Here is a 19,056-nt window from a genome sequence, read left to right as displayed (position 1 = left end):
GAGTTCTGAAGTTCAGTTTCGGTTTCATCATCAAAAGGGGCGGGGCCATGAAGCTCCAGGCTTCCGTTTGTTTTTCCTGTCAGAGATACCGAAACAAAGCGGAAAACGGTGTAAAATAATTGTGTGTGTTGTGGCTTTAATGCAGCCAACGGATATTACAGCGTTTGAGTTTTGTAGTAATTCGTTAGAAGGACGCCCCGTTATGCTTTTATGAGTTTATTATCGAAGCCTTTCTTTCTCTTACAAGGCTGAAATGTCGTGCACTGACAGTGACAGTAACTGCTGCGCCATTGACAAAATTCAAACAAGAAGCTGGAGAACAGGAAGCTGAATTCAGCCTCGTCTTTCAGTTTGAGTCAGTTTAATCAGATTGGTCTTAGCCTAACGGTGTACGAGCACGTTACTGAACAGAGGACACATTCAGCTCCATTCACTTTTAGAAAGATTTAGATATCTGAAAACGACAGACCTGCAAGTATTACTGCTCCTACTGTTACTACTACAACTACTACTAATGTGTTAAGAATGATTATTAATAGGAATAATTAATACTGTATTTTTTTTCTTTTTATTTATAATATTCATACTTTGTCGTATATCTAATATTAAAATGATACATTATTAATTATTTAAAAATGATAAAATAAAATGATATATTATTAATAATAAAAACTATTAACATTCATATTAAGGATAATTAACGGCAGCTGCACCGAATATGTGGTTTTACTGGTCTTCGTTTTCTCTTCATGTGGTTTAACCTAAACCTAGTTATGAACGTGTGCGGATCCAGAAGGTCAGAAGGTCACCGATGTTGACTAACGTTTACGGTTAAAACTAGAGATGGAGACGCTGCGCTACAATGTCGTCCTTTTCCCATTTCTCCTGTTTGTCCTGAAGGTTGTCAACATCACAGGTAAGATCTGTTTTAGGTGTCCTCTATTTTCAGGAAGCGCTCAAGCTGGTAGTGCTGTAATTTGCTATGAGATGATCAAAACAACAATTCAATGCTGGGAGGGGTGCAAACCAGAAAATCCATCTGCCACCACAAGGCATGTGCAAAATAGATCTCAGAGCAAAGAGATTCCCAGGCACACCGTCTTAAGAGAAGTATAAGCATCCTTTATTGAAACCTGGCAGTATGTATAAAAATGTGCCAACGTGTTGCGGCCTTCTCGGGCCATCAGCAGGACACAAAAAATGGCAAAATGATTTGCACGTGTTTTGTTGATGCGAATGGATTTTCGTTGGTTTTTCCACTCTCAGCATGGAATAATTACTCTGAATACAATCCACTTTAAAATGTATTGAAAGCACGGCTACATTACTTTCCACCATGCAGTACTAAACAGATTTTCCTCATTGAATTGCAGTCATAACAGTGAATACTGTTATACTGTTACTGAATACTACAGTGCACACATGATATTATATTTCCATGCGTGACTTGCAGAATCTGTGCCAAAATGAAAAGTAAGACACTGATTTATCATTCCTTTAAGTACTGCACAGTGGAAAGCAATGTAGTCTTGCCTTTATTACATTCTAAGATAGTTTGTATTTAATTCTTAAATCCAGCATTTCATTTTTTAAAATCCAAATCCTCATGCGTTGTTTTCCAGTAAAGAGGTGAAGTGATGTGAAAACAATGTAATACAGGTTTTGTTTTTCATTTTGGCACATATTCTGCATGGAAAAGTAATGTTGTGTCTGTTGTATTTCATGTTTTTCCACTGTAGCGATTGCTTTTCCATTCCTTTATGTAGATTATATCCACCACTGAAGTAAATAGGGTGAATACATTTACTAATATAATTCTGTGTTTATCTTTCTCTCACTGTTAACGTTTTATCTTGAGGTCAGCACATGTTTTGTAGAGAGGGCTATTTCAGGGTGGTTAAACTACCAATTTCAGCTCATGTTCATTTCATTATTGCTAGTAATTGTCACTTTATTTTTTTGCATGTACATTTACAAAAATGTTATATTAAAATGTTTGCCTTCTTGACCACTGTTGATCCTTTTTGTCCATTTTGTCAAGGGCTCTGAACATTACTGTCTGTTAAGGAGGGTATAACATACTGTTTTTCTGTTTTAAAAGAACAGATTTCTCTGAGTAAATTCATTGAAGATGAATTTAAAGGGAGAGATAGAAAATATCTAAATTTTGTATATGATTTGAAAGCCAAAGATACATGATGCTTGCTTGCTAATTACAGAGTTATGGCCTGATGTGGGTGGAATTGGTTGGCACGTGTTTAAGCCTGCTCAAGTGCAGGACTGTTGTCACAAACATATAGTATTTTTTATTACAAACCCCGTAAATAAATGTAAGTGTAAATAAATCTGAATGCAGTGATGTGCAAATTATTTAAACTCTATATTTAATTGAAAATAGTACAAAGACAACATATCAGATGTTGAACTGTAAAAATATATGCCTATTTTGAATTTGATGCCAGCAACACGTTTCAAAAAAGTTGGGACGGGGACATGTTTACCACTGTGTTTCATCACCTCTTCTTTTAACAAACTCTGAAAGCATTTGAGAACTGAGGAGACCAATTGCTGTAGTAAAAACTGAAATGGTTTCCCATTCTTGCATGTTATATGTATTTCATTGCTCAACTGTTCAGGGTCTCCTTTGTCATATTTTTAATTTCATGATGCGCCGCATGTTTTCAATGACTGACAGGTCTGCACTGCAAGCAGGACAGTTTAGCACACAGACTCTTTTACTATGAAACATGCTGTTGTAATATGTGCAGAATGTGGTTTGACACTGTCTTGCCAAAATAAGCAAGATCTTCCCTGAAAAAGATGTCATCTGGATGGCAGCAGATGTTGCTCCAAAACCTGTACATATCGTTCAGCATTAATGGTGCCTTCACAGATGTGTAAGTCAACCATGCCATGTGCACTATTGCACCCCAATACCATCACGGATGCTGGCTTTTGATAACAAGCCGGATGGTCCCGGATGGCTGAAGCCATAGGACGCGTCAATGATTGCCAACAAGAATTTCTTTCTTTGATTTGTTGACCACAGAACACTTTTCCACTTCGCCTTAGTCCATCTTAAATGAGTTCTGGCCCAGAGAAGGTGGCTGCGTTTCTGGATCCTGTTTATATGTGGTTTCTTCTTTGCATTTTAGAGTTTTAACTTGCATTTGCAGATGCAGTGATGAACTGTGTTCACAGACAATTTTCAGTTAAATATAGGGCTTAAATGATTTGCGCGTCATTGCATTCTGTTTTTATTTACATTTTGCACAGTGTCCCAACTGTTTTGGAAACAGGGTTGTTTGTACTGCACACATACTAAATAGTATACTAACTGACACAACCAGAATGCAGTACTCTGCTATATCATTGTTTTTATAAAATGTATATTGATTGTTCTTACTTCTGATATGAAGGCCATTTGATGACGTTAGTCTGTCTCATGATGAAAGTAACATAACGTTTAACTTAAGCGATTTTTATATTTTTCTATTTTAAATATGATTTTTTTATTTGAAATGATTTAATGTTTATGATCAATTGTGATGTTTCAATGCAGGCTAATTAAAGGAGTTTTAAATTGGTAAAGTTGCTCACTTTTATTTCTCTTATTACTGTTCTTAAAGTTTTTTTTTATTATTCAATCCATTGCTAAAAAATGGAAGGATCTTTCCTAATGTTTAAATGTTTCAAAAATAATATTTAGTTGCCACATAATGATTTTATTTGTTGTTTGGTTTAAATTTAAAGCTCAGATTATTTTTTGTTGCTTTATTCTTTGAATATTTGAACATTGTGCCAACCATCCCTATAATACATGCTGTGTTGGGTCTGGTTAGGACAAATGCATACATGCATTTAGTAATTAATGCATTAATTCCAGGAAATATCTTTTGATGTTAAAAGTGTCTGTTTTAGTTAACATATCCAGCTTTCATTTGCTGCTAGTTGGGTTAACTTATTCTACAGTATGTGTGGGATATATGCCAGGGTAGGGCTGTCACCATCATGAAATGTTAGCTGATAATTAATAAAAATAATTATTAACAATTGTATGATAATTGCCATATAAAAATGTAATTTCTTGTTCATTGTATGTAGTTATTAAGGTACACACTTTATTAATAAAAATGATAAAAATTAGGCTGATTAGCCATCTTGCTTTTTGGCTGTGTTTACTGAGTAGCTAATACTGGTTGTACTGACTTGACACATTGACACGAACACCTACCATTTGTTGATTCACGTAATTAGAATTAGCTACGTTAATAATAAATAAGCAAATAAGCTTTTTGGTTTGTGTGGATGTGTCTCAATGAATGCATTTACAGCCTTTTTTACTTAATTTGATGTGGCTCAAAAAAATTAATCATCTCAGATAATTGTGATGAAGTCTTTTATATAACAATTGTGACAGGCCTGCGCCAGAGAGTGGAAATTGTGCTACCTAACCCCACTCTCCCCTACTCTGGACAGAATTATGTGTGGTGGTACATACATTTGGAATCAAACAAAGCATAAGACAAGATTGGGTATTTATTAAATTTGTGTTATGTACCGATAATATATTCACCTCTGAAACCTGTGATCTGTTTTTGTCTCCTCAGCTGAGTGTGAAAGACCCAACATTGGAGATAACAGAGTTTTGACTATTGAACCAGGCAAACCGCCTTACTTAAATGGATCCACTGCAACATTCAAGTGTTCAGTTGGTTATAAACCTGTCCATTTTAGAGCCAGCAAGTCTATTGTGTGTATCGACGGCCAGTGGACAGAACTGAAACTTCAATGCCAAAGTAATCATGTTGAAATTTTCTCATTGCATACATTCACCCATGCACAATATAGATTTCATATTCTCTGTAATAATGACTTTGTTTATATATAGCCTCAGTATTGTAGGATTTTTTTTAAATCGTCCTGTTTTGCATAAAATACATGAATGAAATACATAAAGAAAATAATGGATAACAATTAAAAATAAAGACTGAACCGAGTGCTGGAAGTGTACTCACATAATTAGGAGATGATTTCTTTAGAAAGGTGTGAAGCAGTATCAGTCAGTGCAAGAAAAGAGTTTTTAACCATCCAAGTGTTTCAGATTTCTCACTCTCTCCTGCCTTTCTTCTTTCTTTCCTTCCTTATTTCCTTCCTTCCTTGTTTCCTTCTTTGTTTCTTTGATGCTTCCTTCCTCGTTTCCTTGTTTTCTTTGTTTGCTTCCTTCCTTCCCTCCTTCCTTCCTTCTTTTCTTTCTTGTTTCCTGCCTTCCTGCCTGCCTCACTCACTTTCTAGAAAAGTCCTGTGGAAGTCTACCTGAGATCCCCAATGGGAAATTTTTACTTGATGAAGGAATTGAGTTTGGTGCGACAGCTGTTGCACAGTGTAACACAGGGTCAGTGAAATTATTCTGGCTTTTGAGCTTTTCATTTTGGTTTGTTTGTGTTTGCTTATGCAAACATGTATGCATGTACATGAAAAGAGTACATGCTGTAAATTGTAAATGCAAGATTAAATGAATATGCATGTGCCTTTAGGATAAAAAACAAACAAAAAAATCCCTAAATGAATATTGTCTGCTTCCAGCCATCAGCTTGTTGGACAACAATATAGACGTTGCCTAGATGCTGGATGGAGTGGGAGAAACCCTACCTGTGAAGGTTATTAATTTATTTGTTTATTTGTTTGTTTATTTGAATTTCAGGTTGGTTAATGTGAACATGTACTTAATTTGGATGAATTTAGACAACATCATTTCATAATTATTTAAAATCTTTATAACATCAACATTTTTTACATCTTTACCTTTTTTTCTCTTTAGCGGTGAAATGTCTTGAACCTCCCTCAATAGAAAATGGAGAACTTGAGGATGCGTACTACGAGTCATATGAATATGGACAAGCAGTCACGTACCGCTGTAAAAGAGGGTTCACTCTTGTTGGACAGGCAACAATATCATGCTCAATTGATAGAACTTTTCAGCCTTCTCCTCCTCAGTGTTTAGGTGAGTTATGCTGGATTCACTGTATCAAAGTGATTATGTTGGCCTTATTTTGAGATTATTTGAGAAAGTATACAGTGTTCATATATATGAATAAAACTGATAGGATCCTGTGGATCCTTATAAAGACCTAAAATAGAATTTAAAAATTTTATTCTCAAAATATCTTATATACATTATGGTATCCCAGGTGGTTGCTAAGGTGTTGTTAGGCCATTGTTATCTCAGGCGGTTGCTAAGGTGTTGCTAGGCCATTGCTATGGTATCCCAGGTGGTTGTTAAGGTGTTGCTAAGCTGTTGCTAAGCTGTTGCTATGGAATCCCAGGTGGTTGCGAAGGTGTTGCTTGGCTGTTGCTATGCTTGTTAAGATGTTCCTTGACTGTTACTGAGTTGTCACAGGTGGTTGCTAATGGATTTGTGTTAGTATGTATATAAGTCTGTATGTAATGTCTGTGAGGGACAATAAGAGAGTTGTCATATGTAACATCATTTGTGGCAGTTTCTCACCATTCCACCATGCATTTCCTATTGTAGAAAAAATGAGCTGTGAAAAAAGCATAGCATATTAAAATAAAGAACTGTAATTTAGCATTGTTAAGCCAATAAGAACCATATTTAACAACTAAAAAAAATAGCAGAAATAGTGCTGTTGTTTCAAGTCATTTGTCTCATATATGCATCCTGTGCACTTACATTTATGAGCATCAGATGTGGCTTCAGTAAAGTTTTGTAAAGACTTTGTAAATACATATATATATATATATATATTCATATATAATATTATATAATAATATAATATTATATAAATAATAATAATTCACGCTATTGGTAGCAGCTGTTGAGCCACAGATTTCTCACCTTGATGGGATTCTCAGGCCCTAGATCACAGAGGTGTCTGGTGCAGCTGACTGATGAAGGCACCCTGCAGGTCAAGTGGACACGCTGGCCCAGCTAGCAGGCTAACCCCAGGCCAGAATCTGTTGTTAGCCCAAGAGACCAGCAGTTCCTATTTCTCAGACTGCAACTGGATGATAGGTTGGACTGGTCAGCAAACACAGTCATCCTGTACAGAAAGGGGCAAAGCTGGCTCTATTTTCTGAGGAGGCTGAGGTCCTTTAACATCTGTAGGAAGCTCCTGCAGATGTTCTATCAGACCGTGGTTGCCAGCTGTCTTTTTATGCTGTGGTGTGCTGGGGAGGAAGCATGAAAAAGAGAGACGAGTTGGACAAGCTGGTCAGGCGAGCGGGGTCAGTGGACAGTGTGGAACTGGACTTTGTGGTTAAGGTGGCCGAGAGAAGGACACTGCAGAGACTGCTCTCCATTATGGATGATGATGGCCACCCACTGCCCACTATCTATCTATCTATCTATCTATCTATCTATCTATCATCACCCCCTCAATCACAATCTGGACTAACATTAACTTAGACTGTAAAGGACTGCACAGCAGAAGATGAGGGACTGCTGAAAGAAGCCAAAATCAGCCACATAACAGGGCTAACGTTAGGGCTAACTGTTACTCTGGATGTTATGTCATTTGTCACACATTGTTAATATTAATAGGCAGTATTAAAGGAAATTCTGACCTGATGGTATCGGTATGGTGTCAGTACTCTCTACTGCCGATAACAATACTGCTTTTCGTGCCAGTATCAGCATTTATGCAACACAAATTTTCACAGGACGTTGTTCTCACTTCTCCTGTTTCACCCCTCACTGCTCACTAACAGTTACTAACAGCAGTTACTGGGTGAAAAATTATTATTTTGTTCTGATTATACTGATTACAGATTTCCCAGTCTGTTTCCATTTACTGACAAAATGGCCCCTAGGGGACCTGCAGAAAAGACTAAGTTTAATTTATTATTATGTATATAATAATGACAATTGTTGGCAAGTGGTTCTACACTTTTCAATGATAATTTAAGTGTGTATCCCTCATATTTGTATGTATCCATGTTTGGTTTTCTAATATCTGTGTAAATATAACAGAAATGAATACATGCTATATGCTATAGAGTGTGTATATGTTTGATGAGGTCTTTTAAAGATAATAAAAAGCATTGAATGTAATTATAAAAATTGTCCAGCAACTTGGGAATTTAAATATTGTGCATTCATGCCCTGCATATTCACTCTGCTCTTTATCCAGTCGTCTCCTGTGAGAAACCAGACATTCCACATGGAATTCGAGTTGAAGGAACGATGCCACCCTATAAATACAAATCTAGCGTCCGCTATCAGTGTGACATTGGCTACAAAATGAATGGGCCCGGTTACATGATCTGTGAAGTAAGTGGCTGGGTCCCACCTCTTGTAAATTGCACCGGTAAGAATAATCATTGTTTCTAAATGCATTAGAAACTTAGTTTACTTTTTCTACACCTCTACTAATCTGAGCTCCTATTTAGCCATTTCATTATTTTGTTTTTATGTGATTTATGTGCAGGGTAACATGGCCCTGTTCTCTTGATTACAGTGTCTTCAAGTGGCCATTCTCACAAAGGCAACCTATTCTACATATCCTACATATTTTTATTTTTCATTGAGGTCTACTTATTACATTTGTGCTCTTTTATGCACCAGTAAACAGTCATTATTCATTTTACATGACTGTTTTGCAACCACTCTTCATACTTAGAATTAAATAAGCTGTTTCCGTTACCGTGCCTTTAAGACTGATATATATAGATGACAAGGATTGGCAGTCCTGTACTGTGTGTCACTGAAAAAGTGTTCAGAGCTAAAATACTGCTTCTCTTCATTTGGCTTTAGCATCTTCAGAACAAGACGTAATTTCCAATGTTTTCAATTTTCAATTTTGTCTGCCCCATAAGGTTCAGCTTAGAAGCACACACACAAAACACATCCTGTACACCATAAACTATACAGTAGTGTGCAAAAGAGACCAGACACCCACTTCATTTGTTTCCAGCGAGCAAAGACCACTTAATACAGTTAAAAATAAATGCTCATTTTTAATGTCAAAAGAACATATATGTAACAGACAAATACACAGAAGCCTTAAAAGCATAATTTTTCCAGTATTTAGTGTGTCCACCCTTTACCTTTATTACAGCTTCCATTCTCTTCAGGAGACTGGCTTTCACTTCTTTAAAGAAAGCCAGCAGGGATATGTTTTCTGCATCTCCAAAGTTCAGTCTTAGAAGTTGGTTGCATTTTCTCTTTCTTGCAATCTAAATAATCCCAAACACATTTATTGATGTTGAGGTTTGGTTTCTAAACCATTGTGAGATAAAACCCAAGACTTTGACATTTCCACCTCTGTGCTTTACAGTACTCTTAGTGCAGTCTCCCCTCCAGACTTTCTCCACACAGAGAGTCTACCATCAGTTTCATGTTGTGTTTTTCTCTAAAACAAACATTGTTGTGTTAAACATTTTAGATGATATACAATATAAATTTAAATTCAGGACATAATCTAACTTTATTCAATTAACTCTTTAACACATTTCCAGGTCCACTGCCACAGGCTGGTAGCATAGTTTGGAGATGGACATAAACAAAGTCCTTATCTCATGTCACAGTAACTTTCTCAAGGAACAGCCATACCAGAAATACAAGGCCTCACAGAGACACAAAAGCCAAGGAAACACATTTCAAGATGTCAAAATGGCCACTAAGTACAAGTTATTTGTTTTTCAGTGTCAGGCAAAAATCAGAAATTATATGTTTAATAGAAAATTAGACAGAAACGTCAACAATTAAATATAATTTTGGAGTATTTGGTGTGTTCCCCCTTTGTTCAGTCATAAAAGTTGGTTGTATTTTCTGCTTCTCACCATCCAAGAAATCCCAAAACCATTCAGTGATGTTAAGGTCTGGACACTGGGATGGACAGTCCATTTTTCTGAGAACACCAGCTTGTTTGTATTGGTTTGTTTTATATTTTGATATTCAGTTTTTTTTTATTGTTTAACTGGTCCGTGACAGCTGCTCGTTCTTTCAGACTCATAGGGCTGAGTTGTTTTCTCGCAGTGGAAGGAAGAACTTAAACAAGATAAAATAAGAGTGGAGCTTGATTTTCAGCTATTTCTCAAAGATAAAGGCTTTTTTGACAGTGACAGTTGGTCTACCAGTCGTTAGGAGTCCCGTTTTCTTCATATACTTTCTTAATTTTTAAATTCTAGTTTTGGAAACTAATTTTTTTTACTTATTTTCTTTTAGACCATCCAACAAATGGATTGTATTATATCTAATCTCCCCTGAAGTATCTTTTGAAAAATGAATAACTTGGAAATTAAATAAATGAAGGGTGGTTTCTGACTTTTGCACAGTACTGTATACTGGTCTGTCTAGTGTGATATTGTCTCTAATTGGATGCTAACATTTTACATTGAATGGAAATTTTATTATTTTACATTATGTAAGTCCAGTATTCATATTTCATGACTAAGAAAATATAGTATGATAGCTGGCTTCCTCCTTTTCTGTCGTAATCGACAGAATCTTCATGAAAACTGCATAAATGGATGTTAGAAGAAATTTCTTTTTGAGAACAGTTGGTGAGAGAAGCTCATTGATGAAATGCTCTGGACTCTCATTGTAGTTAATATTTGTTGCACTTTCTCACGTTGATGCATCAGTCATTGATAATTACTTAGTCATTTTCAGCCTGTAACAGCCCCACTGCCCCTCTCTTTTCTACTATTTACTGATTAACTGTTACCATTGAGTGCAGTCAGTGTCAGTGTTTCAAACCTGAAAAAATTACATTTCTTGTCTTTTCAGTGATCACATGCCCGAAACCTCCTGGTATAGAGAATGGACAAATTAATGAGCAACTCCGGGACGTTTATACATATGGACAAGCTGTGACATACTCATGTATGGAAGGCTTTAAACTTGTTGGAGCTTCAGAAAGAACGTGTTCTGGTGATGAAACTTTTCAACCTTCTCCTCCTCGGTGTCAGGGTAAGTGATTTTATCAGTATTTTTGGATCTTTATTGCTTTAATGTTTAACATAGAGAGTTTTACACTGGCTTCTGAAGTTTTTGTTCTCAGATGTGTTAGTTTTTATGATTACACATGATTTCAGTATGAGGCATATTCAGCATTTCTAAAGTCCTTCATGCTTCTGCTATTAATAACAGTATTGAGAATAAGAGTGAGATTCAATGCCAAGTGAGCAGATAAACTTCCATAGCAAATACTGTGAGGCACAGAATGGAGATACTATAATAGCACTGAATAAAGTAACATCTTTTGTTTTGTTTTGTTAAAAAAATAAAAATAAATCAACCTCAACATATTAATGATGCAAAAATAAATATATTCTAGTGCAAATTGCATTTGGTATCATTATGAAAGACATTGCCAATGGTTGGGAAGATTTCGCTCAATAAGAAGCAATCATGGTGGAGTTGAGGGAGCTTTCTAAAGTTCTTAGAGATAATATTATTAAACAGCACTCGAAAGGAAGAAGCTACAGAGTAGAGGTCTGCACTACCACAGATTCCTGGGTGACCCGTCAAAATATCTTGCAGCGTAGGACTAATTTTCAGTATTGCTTGCGGGAGCGGGTGGGAAATCAGACCTCTTCAGGTGGGAGCGTCAGAAGCAGGCATGAAGAGAAATCCAGCAAATCAATTAATAGCCTAAATGAAGTAGATCACTAAATCATATATATATAAACAATATAACTGTAAAACAGTTACAATGAATAAAGTCATTCTCGAGCAACCGATCACGTGAACAACACCCACATTCTCATAGGTCTGATTCACAAAGTCTTGCTTTTCATTTCGGCCCCCATGGTAAGTGGTCAGTGCTTTCAAACAGGCTGTGCGTGCGAAGCGGGAGTCTCACACGATTCACTGAAGCGGTGCAGTGTATAGGATAATGTATCTGTGATTAGACTGTGTCAAATATTGGATGTCTGTTCGCTTTGACGCAACTGCGCGGGCGGGAGCGGGACAAATCATTTCCGTTGTGGGTGGGAGCTGGAAAAATGATTCAGATTTTCTGCGGGAGTGGGACTGAAACAACAGTCCCGTGCAGACCTCTACTACAGAGCATTAGCAAAGACCTTGAACATCCCTGTCAGTACACCACTAATCATCCTCAGACAGGTGTGCCGTGCAAGATTTCTCTCAGACTAATGTAAAGGAGGGCAGGAGAGAAACTAGCAGAGTCGCAGGACGAATTGAAAGCAGCAGGAACGACAATTACACACAGAACTATATGCAGTGAACCGCCCTGCACCAAGATGCACGTCTTAAAACTGCACACAAATCAGAACGGTTTTGGAACAATGTACTCTGAATCAAAAATAAAACTCTTTGTAATAATTCAGCTCATCATGTTTAGAGAAAGAAGGGTTGTGCATATGATCCCAACAGCAGCATATCCTCGCAGTGAAGTATGAAGGTGGGAGCATCATGATATAGGGCTGCTTCTCTGCAAATGCTACTGGGGCATAACATGTCAACAATGGAAATATTAATGGAGAGATGTGCCAGGATATATTAGAGGATTATTTAACCTCATTAGCCAAGAAAGGGGAGAAGATGGGAAAGGTTGAGGAATTTGCTGAGAGGAATCAGCCAAAACTGAACCTCAGTGTTGCAAGTACTAATGTTATTAATGTGTGGTGTCTGAACACTTATGTCATATATATATATATATATATATATATATATATATATATACATATATATATAAAAAGAATATAAAGATGAATAGAATTTTAATTAACAAATAGAGGTTTGTTAGATTTTTCTTAGGTGTATTATTTAGAGATTATTTTTACAGTATAAATTGTGTACTTCGTCTACATTTCCAATTTTTTCTGACTGCCGTTCTGATTTCACATCAATTGAATATCAACAATAATATTTGGGATCACCATTTCTTAGATGCGTTATGATACACTCAGCTCACGATTCAATTCAGTTTGAATAAGTTCACAATATTAGGTTCACAATTCAATATTTTCATGATATTTTGAATCTAATTTGAGCCAAGAAGAGTGATGACTGTATCCGTGATGTTGCATAATCTACTAATGACACTAGAGCTGGGAGGCAGGAGGAGAGCTGGAGGGAAATGTTGATTGGTGCTGGTAGTTTGCCAGTTTCAGTGTTCAAACAATACACTTACATTATTCGTATATTATAATTAATACTATTAAATTCCATCGTCTACAGTGCACATCGTCACGTTTTTGCATCGTGGTATCACAATGTTTTGATGCATTGTTACACACTGAGAAGAAGTATGGTCTCATTATAAGATGGCTACAAAAATCTAAAATTATCACTGCCTTGATAACAAACTGGACTAACATTAGCGCTGTTGCACTGTATGTTATGACATTTGTTTTTTGGAACACCATTAATATTACAAAGAAACATTTAAAGGAAATTTCGAACCAGTATATCACCCATTACTGTTATAGATTTTGCAGTAAGCATCGTCACTACTGCTTGTCAACCCACATCTCTGATGTGATGCTTTCTTTCTACTGGCACATGCATGTCAAAAATTGCCTCATGCTATCGGTATTCTCTATTACTGGTACTGATACTGCTTTTTAAGTGCCAGTATCAGCATTGATGCAACACTGATTACCAGGGAAAAAAATATTATTTTCTTCTATTATATTGTTTAAAATGTTCACAGTCTCTGACAAAATGAAGCTTTGAGTACTGTTTATATGATAGTGAAAGTTTAGTTGGTCTACCAGGTCCTGCACAGTTGTTTGGAGTCTCATTGTCTTTATATATTTTCATAGTTTTTATTCTAGTTTTGAATATCTTGCACTTAATGGCCGTTTTGACTGGACATTAAATAAATGAAGGGTGGTCCCTGACTTTTGCACAGTACTGTTTACTGGTCTGTCAAGGGTAGTATTGTCTCTAATTGGATGCTAACATTTTGTCTTGAATGGAAATTTTATTATTTTACATTATATGAACCCAGTATTTATATTTCGTGACTAAGAAAATATGGCATGATACCTGGCTTCCTCATTTTCTATCGTATGTAATTGGTTCTCTTTTCCTATCATATGTAATCAATCACATAAGAACACTGGGACTCAATATCTTTCTAAGTTTTTGTAAGAAGATTCTAAAGATAAAGATTCTAAGAAAAAGTCTACATGAGATTCATGATGTGTTCTTAAACCTCAGAACTGTTCACACCTTTGTGTTCTTGAGTTTGTGTGGATTCTGTTCTTACCTAAGAACAAATCCCAAAACAGAAAACACATTTAGTGAATGTCAGAATCTTTGTAAAAAAAACTGCGTAAGTGGGTGTTAAGAAGAAATTTCTTTTTGAGAACAGTTGGTGAGAGAAGCTCCTTGATGAAATGCTCTGGACTCTCACTGTAGTTAATATTTGTTGCACTTTCTCACGTTGGTGCATCAGTCATTGATAATTACTTAAAGTCATTTTCAGCCTGTAACAGCCCCACTGCCCCTCTCTTTTCTACTATTTACTGTGACCATTGAATGCAGTCTGTGTCAGTGTTTCAAACCTGAAATAATATAATTATTAATAATAAATAATCAATAATTGCCTTTCTTGTCTTTTCAGTGATCACATGCCCGAAACCTTCTGGTATAGGCCCTGTTCTCTTGATTACAGTCTCTTTAAGTGGTCATTCTCACAAAGGCAACCTATTCTACATATCCTACATATTTTTATTTTTCCCTTGAGGTCTGCTTATTACATTTGTGCTCTTTTGTGCACCAGTAAACAGTCATTATTCATTTTACATGACTGTTTTCCAACCATTCTTTATCCTTTAGAATTAAATAAGCTGTTTCCGTTACCGTGCCTTTAAGACTGATATATATAGGTGACAAGGATTGGCAGTCCTGTACTGTGCGTCACTGAAAAAGTGTTCAGAGCTGAAATACTGCTTCTCTTCATAGCATCTTAAGAACATGACGTAATTTCCAGTGTTTCCATTTTTTTCACATTCTGTACACCATAAACTATACAGTAGTGTGCAAAAGAGACCAGACACCCACTTCATTTGTTTCCAGCCAGCAAAGGCCACTAAATACAGTTAACAATAAATGCTCATTTTTATTGTTGAAGGAAAGCAAAAAACATATATTTAACAGAAAAGAAGCCTTAATAACTAAACATAGCATAATTTTCTTCAGTATTTAGTGTGTCCACCCTTTCTTACAGCTTCCATTCTCTTGAGGAGACTGGCTTTCACTTCTTCAAAATAAATCGGCAGGGATATGTTTTCTGCATCTCCAAAGTTCAGTCTTAGAAGTTGGTTGCATTTTTTCTTTCTTGCAATCCAAATAATCCCAAACACATATATTGATGTTGATGTCTGTTTTCTAAACCATAAGACAAAGCTTCAGACTTGTTTTACAGTACTCTTATTGCAGTCTGGTTGGAATTCCCTTCCAGACTTTCTCCACACAGAGAGTCTACCATCAGTTTGATGTTGTGCTGGAAGTATTTTTCTCTAAAACAAATATTGTTGTGTTAAACATTTTATGAAATAATTTAAACAACTTTATTAATGTTTACCAATGGATAGAGGGTCCAAATCTTTTTGAGAGCACTATATATACAAGTTTGAAAGATATAAATTTAATTTCAGGACATAATCTAACTTTATTTAATTAACACTTTAACACATTTCCAGGTCCACTGCCACAGGCTGGTAGGATAGTTTGGAGATGGACATAAACAAAGTCCTTATCTCATGTCGCAGTAACTTTCTCAAGGAACAGCCATACCAGAAATACAAGGCCTCACAGAGACACAAAAGCCAAGGAAATACATTCAAGTCATCAAAATGGGCACTAAGTTATTTTTCAGTGTCAGGCAAAAATCAGAAATCATATGTTTAATAGAAAATTACACATAGACATCAGCAACTAAATATAATATCAAACTTTGGTGTATTTAGTTTGTCCCCCCTTTGTTCAGTCATAAAAGTTGGTTGTGTTTTCTGCTTCTCACCACATTCTCAAACACATTCAGTGATGTAAAGGTTTGGACTGTGGGGTGGACAGTCCATTGTTCTGAGAACACCAGCAGCTTGTTTGTATTGGTTTGTTTTATATTTTGATATTAATTTTTTTTATTTTATTGTTTAACTGGTCCTTGACAGCTGCTCGTTTTTTCAGACTCATAGTGTTGAGTTGTCATCTCACAGTGGAAGGAAGGACAGAAACACTTGTGGATTTTTACAGATCTAAAATAAGAGTGGAGCTTGATTTTCAGCTGTTTCTTTTGCTTTTTTGATAGTGACAGTTTAGCTGGTCTACCAGGCCTTGCACAGTTCTAGGAGTCCTGCTTTCGTTATAAACTTATATACTAGTTTTAGAAACTGTTTTTTTTCCACTTATTTTCTTTAGACCATCCACTTTCTTATACAAATGGATTATATTACATCTAAGTATCTTCTGAAACTTGTGCTAAATGGTTGTTTTGACTGGACATTAAATAAATGAAGGGTGGTCCCTGACTTTTGCACAGTACTGTTTACTGGTCTGTCTAGTGTGACATTGTCTCTAATTGGATGCTAACATTTTTTTGAATCCAGTATTTATAATTGATGACTAAGAAAATATAGTATGATATATCTGTCGTATGTAATCGCACAAGAACATTGGGCCTCATTCATCATATCTTCATAAGTTTTTTCTTAAATTTCTTCTTGAGAAAGGTCCTAAGAAAAAATCGACGTCAGATTCATGATTTATGTGTGTGGATTCTGTTCAGAAAACACATTTAGTGAATGTCAGAATCTTTGTAAAAAAAAACTGCGTAAGTGGGTGTTAAGAAGAAATTTCTTCTTGAGAACAGTTGGTGAGAGAGGCTTATTGATGAAATGCTCTGGACTCTCACTGTAGTTAATATTGGTTGCACTTTCTCAAGTTGGTGCATCAGTCATTGATAATTACTTAAAGTCATTTTCAGCCTGTAACAGCCCCACTGCCCCTCTCTTTTCTACTATTTAGTGAGGACTGTGACCATTGAGTGCAGTCAGTGTCAGTGTTTTAAACCTGAAATAACTGCCTTTCTTGTCTTTTCAGTGATCACATGCCCGAAACCTCCTGGTATAGAGAATGGACGAATTAATGAGCAACTCCAGGACGTTTATACATATGGACAAGCTGTGACATACTCATGTATGGAAGGCTTTGAACTTATTGGAGCTTCAGAAAGAACATGTTCTGGTGATGGAACTTTTCAACCTTCTCCTCCTCGGTGTCAGAGTAGGTGGCTTTTATTTTTGGATCTTTATTGCTTTAATATTTAACATAGAGAGTTTTTCACTGGCTCCTGAAGTTTTGTTCTCAGATATGTTTTTATGATTACACATGATTTCAGTATGAGGCGTATTCAGCATTTCTAAAGTCCTTCATGCAACAGTATTGAGAATAAGAGTGAGATTCAGTGCCAAGTGAGCAAATAAACTTCCATAGCAAATACTGTGAGGCACAGAATGGAGATACTATAATGAATTAAGTGCTGAATGAAGTTTTTGAAAGAAGAGGTACAGTGAGGGGAGGCAAGTATTCAGACACAGACATTTTTTTTATTTTTAAAAATAAAAATAAATCAACCTCAACATATTAACAATACAAAAATAAAAATATTGTAGTGCAAATTGCATTTGGTATCATTACACTCTCAGAAATAAAGGTATGAAACTGTCACTGGGGCAGTCCCCTTCTTGTCACTGGGGTGGTACCCTCAGGGGTACATCTCAGTACCTTTAGTCAGGGAACATAACTGTACCATGATCCACTGAAATGATATTTTCTAAGTTGTATTGACTCCACACACCCCGTCTCGTCTCCAGACTTTTTATTTTATTGTTCTGTTTTACAACATGAGTTTATGAAAAGGTACAAATATGTACTTTTTACCTGGAAAAACCTATTTAAGGTACACAACTGGTCCTTAAAACCACTTTAAAACCTTTGAGGCTACAGTTGCATTTTTTGTACCTTAATGAATGAAAAATGTACCTGTACAGAATCTTTATTTCTAACAGTGTCTAAAAGACATTGCCAATGGTTGGCAGGATTTCACTCAACAAGTAGGAATCATGGTGAAGTTGAAGGAGCTTTCTAAAGTTCTTAGAGATAATACTATTAACCAGCACTACAGAGACACAGCTACAGAGTAGAGGTCTGCACTACCACGGATTCCAACGGGACCCGTCACAATATCTTGTGCTGCGGGAGTAATTTTCAGTGTTGCTTGCTGGAGCGGGTGGGAAATCAGACCCCTGGTAGCGGGTAGAAGCAGGCATGAAGAGAAATTCCACAAATCAATTAATAGCCTAAATGAAGTAGATCACTAAATCATATATATATAAACAATATAACAGTAAAACAGTTACAATGAATAAAGTCATTCTCAAGCAACCGATCACGTGAACAACACCCACATTCTCATAGGTCTGATTCACAAAGTCTTGCTTTTCATTTCGGCCCCCATGGTAAGTGGTCAGTGCTTTCAAACAGGCTGCGCGTGTGAAGCGGGAGTCTCACGCGATTCACTGAAGCGGCGCAGTGTATAGGATAATGTATCTGTGATTAGACTGTGTCAGATATTGGATGTCAATTTGCTTTGACGCAACTGCGCGATTCAGATTTTCTGCGGGAGTGGGACTGAAACAACAATCTTGCGCAAACCTCTACAACAGAGCCTTAGCAAAGACCTTGAACATCCCTGTCAGTACATTTGGTTGATAACAGGCAAGAGGAAAGTACTAATGACACTCGAGCTGGGAGGCAGAAGGAGAGCTGGAGGGAAGTGTTGATTGGTGCTGGTAGTTTGCAAACTTTAGTGTTCAAACAGTACACTTACATTATTCATATATTATAATTAATACTATTACTATTATAGATTTTGCAGTGAGCATCGTCACTACTGCTTGTCAACCCACACCTCTGATGTGATGCTTTCTTTCTACTGGCACATGCATGTCAAAAATTGCCTCATGCTATCGGTATTCTCTATTACTGGTACTGATACTGCTTTTTAAGTGCCAGTATCAGCATTGATGCAACACTGATTACCAGGGAAAAAA

The 19,056-nt window shown here is 36.4% G+C and overlaps 1 protein-coding gene across 7 annotated transcripts in view; it reads left to right on the top strand.

The window, feature by feature from the left end:
* The window catches only part of LOC118822342 (complement receptor type 1-like), a 32,966-nt gene continuing 13,910 nt past the window's right edge, over positions 1-19,056 (top strand). For 3 of the 7 annotated variants that reach the window (XM_036591326.1, XM_036591319.1, XM_036591323.1), the window contains exons 1-9: positions 72-471; positions 772-916; positions 4,611-4,799; positions 5,296-5,395; positions 5,587-5,660; positions 5,822-6,004; positions 8,154-8,330; positions 10,754-10,936; positions 17,045-17,227. In XM_036591326.1, coding sequence (XP_036447219.1) covers positions 844-916; positions 4,611-4,799; positions 5,296-5,395; positions 5,587-5,660; positions 5,822-6,004; positions 8,154-8,330; positions 10,754-10,936; positions 17,045-17,227 — 1,162 coding nt within the window. In that variant the 5' untranslated portion in view covers positions 72-471; positions 772-843. Of the gene's footprint in view, positions 476-771; positions 917-4,610; positions 4,800-5,295; positions 5,396-5,586; positions 5,661-5,821; positions 6,005-8,153; positions 8,331-10,753; positions 10,937-17,044; positions 17,228-19,056 lie in introns of all 7 variants that reach the window. The other 4 variants (XM_036591321.1, XM_036591324.1, XM_036591320.1 and 1 more) reach the window with 4 other exon arrangements.

Source organism: Colossoma macropomum, unplaced genomic scaffold (genome assembly GCF_904425465.1).
Source record: "Colossoma macropomum unplaced genomic scaffold, Colossoma_macropomum, whole genome shotgun sequence".
Classification (NCBI taxonomy): Eukaryota; Metazoa; Chordata; class Actinopteri; order Characiformes; family Serrasalmidae; genus Colossoma; species Colossoma macropomum.
The sequence above is the reverse complement of the archived record's forward strand: the minus strand, read 5'-3'. Positions and strand labels throughout refer to the sequence as shown.